The sequence below is a fragment of the Eschscholzia californica genome, unplaced genomic scaffold, assembly GCF_041429995.1.
Source record: "Eschscholzia californica isolate CP2 unplaced genomic scaffold, dmEscCali1.0.p SCAF_2, whole genome shotgun sequence".
Classification (NCBI taxonomy): Eukaryota; Viridiplantae; Streptophyta; class Magnoliopsida; order Ranunculales; family Papaveraceae; genus Eschscholzia; species Eschscholzia californica.
This window is the reverse complement of record NW_028238309.1, coordinates 57,182,136-57,188,135: the sequence shown is the minus strand read 5'-3', so window position 1 is coordinate 57,188,135 and position 6,000 is coordinate 57,182,136. Positions and strand designations below refer to the sequence as shown.

Here is a 6,000-nt window from a genome sequence, read left to right as displayed (position 1 = left end):
CTTTGACATGTTAGAAACATTTGTCAAAATAGCACATGTTAGGAAGACCCGTTAATGAATTTCCATGTGAATACTGTTTACACTACACCCATTTGCAGAAAAGATTTTGTTGTTTTCCTTAATTACTCTAGAGACTTCAAAATATTCATTAAATGAAAATTTTCACAAATGATTAAGAAATAAATTATCCAATTCCATTAATTACCTTCTATACCTCTATATAAAGATGTCTCATACCAATAGACATCCTCACTACATCAACACTTCTCTCTTGTTTCTAATACAATTTCTTTCTCTAGTTTTTATTTGTTTCTCTAGAATAGCCATGGCTTTGAAGGTTTATGGACTTCCTTTGTCTGCTCCTACTGTCTCTGTGTTGACTGTGCTTGCTGAGAAAGGAGTTGACTATGAACTAGTGCCCATTGATCTCTCTAAAGGAGAACATAAATCCCCTGATTATCTGGCTAAGAATGTTAGTAGTTCTCTAATTTCTTTTTATTTTATGGGCAGACTCTCTTCTTCCGAAAAAAAAGCTTCAATTGACATTGTTTTAAGTACTATTTACAAGCCATATAACCATATTGATTTTGTTGTCTTCTTATTATCTTTTGTTTTGCAGCCATTTGGTAAGGTTCCTGCTCTAGAGGATGGTTCACTTGTGCTTTTCGGTAAGTTTCTTCTCATAATTTTCTAATGCTTGTTTTCCTTGCGTTTTATCGAGGTTGATAAGGCATTATCCTGGACATATATTTTCATCAAACTTTTATTGAAAATCTTGTTTGATTTAAGATCAATAGAACAATGGTGAAATTAGTGTTTTAAATTAAATATTGTAAATATTTATGTTTACTCAACTTTTTGTAGAATCGCGAGCAATCACTAAGTACTTGGCCGAAAAGTACAAAGGTCAAGGTACTGACCTTCTTAAACATGACAACATTGAAGAAGCGGCATTAGTTGGAGTGTGGGTAGAGGTGGAATCCCAATATTTCGCCGAACCTGCAACTGCAATCATCTTTCAACATTTTGTGGCGCCTATTTTCGGCAGAGCCTCTGATCAGTCGATCATTGATGCAAGTGTCGAGAAACTTGGTGCTGTGCTAGATGTGTATGAGAAAAGGCTTAGCAACTCAAAGTACCTTGCAGGAGATTCTTTCACCCTTGCAGATCTCAACCACCTTCCTCAAACTTGCTACATAATGCAAACTCCATATGCAGATGTGATCAACTCCAGGCCCCATGTTAAGGCATGGTGGGAGGACATCTCAGCCAGGCCAACTTTCGTCAAGCTTGCTCCGGGCCTGAAAATGTAGAAGGACCAGTGGAGTACTAAAGTGTGTGGTTTGTGGCAGTACTTTGAAAAAAATAATGTTTCGAAATTGGAGTATGCAATAGAAAAATGCATTGGATCTTATCGTTTTTGGGATCTTAATTTCTTTTCAACAAAAAGATAGTTTAAAATAGGACCAACTAATCTATAATCATCTCTTTCAACAAAAAAATAATCTATAATCATCTAGTATTCATACCCACTACTGTTCCAAAAACAAGGAGTATTTGTAACAACTCACAGGCGTTACTAATATTGTTACGGGTGTTACAAAAGGGCTTGTGGCTAATACTATTGTAATGTACATAAGCCGTAGAAAAAATGCAATCATGACGGTTGTTCCAATTTGAGCCGTTGACAAATGATTATTTTTGAAAACCCCTTCTCCTCACCTTACCATCTCCAACCACTACTTCCGACCACAACCTTTGACAACCACGACCATCTTTTTCTCTCTTTATTCCAATGATGAAAGGCTAAAACCCTCGAGGTGGGTTTCCTGTGAAACCTTCCTTGAGCGATTTCGTGGTCGGTCGACCACGAGATGTAGACTCCACACCTCGTGGTCGACCTGCCACAAACCCCTCAAGGATTTCGTCGGAAATACTCCTCGATGAGGGTTTCACACAAGAAGCACTTCTACCAGATTTTAAGATTTGGCTTGAAATCTTTTCCTTCGTCTCATCCGAAACGGGTTCCAAGAAAGAGAATTTTTTCTTGTTGGAAATAAAACTAGACAAGAGGAGAAGGAGATGGCTAAAACTCTTTACTCTATTTTCTTTCTCACTTCTTACTTGAAAAACATTATAATTTAAGTACTTATAAATGCCCAAGATAATACTTAATTACTTCTAACTAAATACAAAAGACTCTTGACTTTTAAAATACCATAACATAAGTAACTACTACTACCATAATAATATTACTTAAATATTATAATTTGGGGCATATAATAATATATAAAACATCTTTTGATTCATCTTCCAACCATTATCTTCTACTAATAGTAATTGATACCCATTCAATTCAGTTTAATTTCCAACATTTCCTTTCGCCGGAAGAGAGAGGAAGGGATAAATATAGAGGGAGAGAGAGACATCTTGGTGGTGAGAGAAGAGGAATAAAAAGTGAAAAAAATATTAAGCAGTCGGCGGACTGAGGATGGTGAAGCTGGGGGGCATCCAATAAATTTTCATCCAAAAAAATTTGGATGGCCGAAGATTATCAAGATTTTTCAAAACCACATTTTTCTCTCTATACAGATGGGGAACTTAGGGGTGTACTCGATGAAGGATATAATGCCTAAAGTCTGAAGGAATGGTATCCTTCCGAAGGAGTGTCCTTCGACCAAGGATGCAATGCGTGCAATTTGGCTATTAGGATCTTAATGAGCTTATTCGGAAGATCATTAGTCCGGTCCAATTAGGGGTCGTAATGCTTAGCTAGAAGCCAACTACGATCGTCGAATCAAGAGTTGATTCGAGGCTAACATAGACCGGATCCGACAAGGGTTACACAACAGAGTAATGATTTGAACGGAGAGAATTGACTAGATGGATAATGGCAAATAAGTGGATTGGATCCGTTATTGGTAAGTCCTGAAAGATTCGGAGAAGTCCGAAGAGATAAACATGTCCGGGCCCAAAAGGGAGGCCCGGAATGGCTTTAGGAAGGCCGGCCATGTGATGGCCGGCCCAGGCAATAGGGCCGGCCATGTGATGGCCGGCCAGGCCCTAAGTGGGCCGGCCAAGGAAGCCCATAAAGGGCTATGTTGGCCGGCCACACTAAAGAGACCCAATGGAGGGTATTTTGGGTGTTGCCTAATAATTAGGTTTATGGAATCCTAGTTTGAGTCTAATACCTCTTCTAGGGATTTCTATATATACCTAATTATACAACCTAAAGAGAGAGACAACTTTAGAGATTGAATTCTCAACAACTGAGAGGGTTAACTGAAAGAGTTTCAGAATATACATCTCAGAGAGAGAGAGAGAAAAGGAGTTTTCTCAAGTATCTAGTCAAGAAGAAGGAGTTCTTTATCTCAACCTTCAAGAAGGTCCTAGCTGACTGAAAGGAGGGAGTTCAAGTTATTATTCGGTGTCTCAAGTAGAGGAGCTACACTTGGAGCTCTTATCTTCCGAATACTGATCGGAATTTAGTTCGTGGGAAAGCGATTAAGAGGTAATCATCTTTCCAATCTAGTTCATTGGTATGTTCATGTATAGATCCTGGAAATAGTGTTAAACATATGATGTTTGAGATTCCGCTACCAACACTAGTCTATTAGGTGTATGAGATACACTAGGTTATTCCCCTTCAGTGGCATCACGAGCCGTTTGCATGAACTATCTTTGACTAGATGAATTAGATTCTTACTTGAACAACTAGATATTAGTGTTTTAATGTTTGAATAGAGATTTAAACATAAGTTTGATGAGATCAAACTAGGGTTTTGGATGAGATTCATGACCTAGAAACACTAGAAACATAGTTTTATGAAAAGAGTTTTCATAAACAAGTGTTGAGATATTAGAATTTTGATAAAAATCATCAAAACCATGAAGATTGGTTGATGAATTGATCAAAAACAGTACCTAACAGCAGCTGGAACAAAGAAAAAGAAAAGAAAAATCAGTTGGAACGGTAGGATTTCCAAAAAGTTTGGAAACCCTACTGGCCGGACCGGCCAGGACGCGTCCAGGACGCGTCTGGGCAGGACCAGCACGTCTCGGACAGACAGTCCGAGACAGACAGGGACACGGACTGGAAATCCCAGTCCGTGAAGGACCGGGAATCCTAGTCCGAGCTGGACTAGGAGTCCGAGACTCTCGGGTCTCGGACATCCCAGAGCGTCTAGGACGCGTCTGGGATATCCCAGTCCAACACGGACTAGGAGTCCGAGATTCTCGGGTCTCGGACGTCCCAGCGCGTGGGACGCGTCTGGGACATCCCAGTCCGAGACGGAATAGGATTCCGAGACAGGAGCGTCTCGGATATCTCTGACGCGTCTGGGACGCGCTCGAGGGAACCTATTTAGAGTCTCGGTCTAGGACCGAGACACTGGACGAGTGTCCGGATGCATCCAGGATGCGTCTGGAGCAACCAGAAGCATCTCGGATGCGACTGGAAGTTTCCGGACGCAACTCGGATGCGACTGGAAGCTTCCGGACGCAACTCGGATGCGACCGGAGCATCCAGAAGCATCTAGGACGCGTCTGGACGCGTCCAGAAGGCATCCCCATCCCTTGCCGTCTGTGCACAGAAGCGTCTGGGACGCGACTGTGGGGAACTGGTGCATCTCGGACCGAACATCCGAGATGGCACATGTGTTGTCCCGAGACCAGACACGTCTGGGACGCGTCTGGGAGTTCCAACAGCTCTCGGATTGTGCATCCGAGAGGCATATAAGGCAACCGGATGGTCTGGACGCGTCTGGGACGCGACCAGGACGCATCCTAGACATCTCACCCGAGATGTCTATGGTCTGTCCTAGGACAGAAGCGTCTAGCTGGGCTAGGACGCGTCTGCCCGAGAGACAAAGCACGGCAGGAAGGTGTTGTCTCTAGGACCGGACCTTGACCAGGCTGAGTCAAGAGTTGACCAAAGACCAGTCAAGGGACTTTGACCAGGGTTGACTCAGATCTTTTTGAGTGAGACTCAAGGGCTTTTTGGGCCATGATCTGAAAGGGAGTTTTTCAGACTTTTCTCCCGGTTCCGAGCATAATTTTATTTTTTCCGACATAGACCCGGGTTAGAGGAGAACCCGAACGGAGTTTTTCCTTATATTGATTTTGGAAACAATTAAGGAAGAAACATAATATGCTTCTAGTTTGAGTATTGAGAATACGAAACTTTAGAAACATTAGACATAGAGATGTCACAAATTCCCACGAATAGCTATACGATAGCAAAACCTAGAAACGAATCTAGGATATATACTTTATTTATTATGATTGTCATATTTTTGTATGTATGGATGTGTGTGATTGTGTAGAATAGTATACCTTTAGATAGGATTATCGTTTCTTGTTCTAAGCGCAAGGAGTTGTGCCCGAATAATACTTAGAGTATAGGGTCTTAGAATCTATTGACGAACTGAATGATGAGATCATGGTTCAAGTGGGAGTAGTCAATAGAGGTTCTTGGATATGAATCCAATCGAACCATAGGCGAACAAGAAATAAACTTAAAAGATGGGATCTTTTAAGGGGTAATACTAAGATTTAACAAATCATTACGCAAACCCACATAAACTTTTACGTAATAAATCATGAATGGTTATGCAAGAGTTCACAGTAACGCAACTTGATAAATTACGTAATAAGTCCCAAAAAGAATTTTGAGTAAAGCCTACCCAGATTAAGACACCTGTTGAGCCCTTGTTCATCGATGGTGGGTCATGCCAAAGCAGGGTGCCATCTTTTACCTCGGGACAATACGGGTAGATCTATGAAGAGGTCTACATGTCTAAATGGTTATTCTCAAACGAGTCAGCAAAAGGGTTTTGGACTTCGAGGCTAAAGGACGATTTAATGTTTAAATCGTTAACCAAGAGTCATATGAGATATGATCAGTAAGGAGTTACTTACCCAGGACGACGAATTAAGGGCAGTGCCAAAGTACGCTTAATTTCGAAGGAATGGGATCTTGGAATTATATTATTCTAAGGG

At 41.2% G+C, this 6,000-nt stretch overlaps 1 protein-coding gene across 1 annotated transcript; it reads left to right on the top strand.

The window, feature by feature from the left end:
* Nucleotides 1–256: 256 nt before the first annotated feature.
* LOC147559411 (glutathione S-transferase F13-like) lies at nucleotides 257–1,412 on the top strand. Its single transcript, XM_086661313.1, has 3 exons — nucleotides 257–472; nucleotides 620–668; nucleotides 865–1,412. The coding sequence occupies exons 1-3, from the start codon at nucleotides 326–328 to the stop codon at nucleotides 1,311–1,313; spliced, it is 645 nt and encodes a 214-aa protein (XP_086517439.1). The 5' UTR covers nucleotides 257–325; the 3' UTR covers nucleotides 1,314–1,412.
* The last annotated feature ends 4,588 nt before the right edge of the window (nucleotides 1,413–6,000 follow it).

What these genes read in the sequence shown, in the direction of transcription:
- LOC147559411 (XM_086661313.1), top strand. Translation starts at nt 326, where the DNA reads ATGGCTTTGAAGGTTTATGGACTTCCTTTGTCTGCTCCTACTGTCTCT. An exon ending in CTGATTATCTGGCTAAGAAT is followed by an intron (nt 473 to 619) that starts GTTAGTAGTTCT and finishes TTTGTTTTGCAG; the next exon opens with CCATTTGGTAAGGTTCCTGC. An exon ending in TGGTTCACTTGTGCTTTTCG is followed by an intron (nt 669 to 864) that starts GTAAGTTTCTTC and finishes AACTTTTTGTAG; the next exon opens with AATCGCGAGCAATCACTAAG.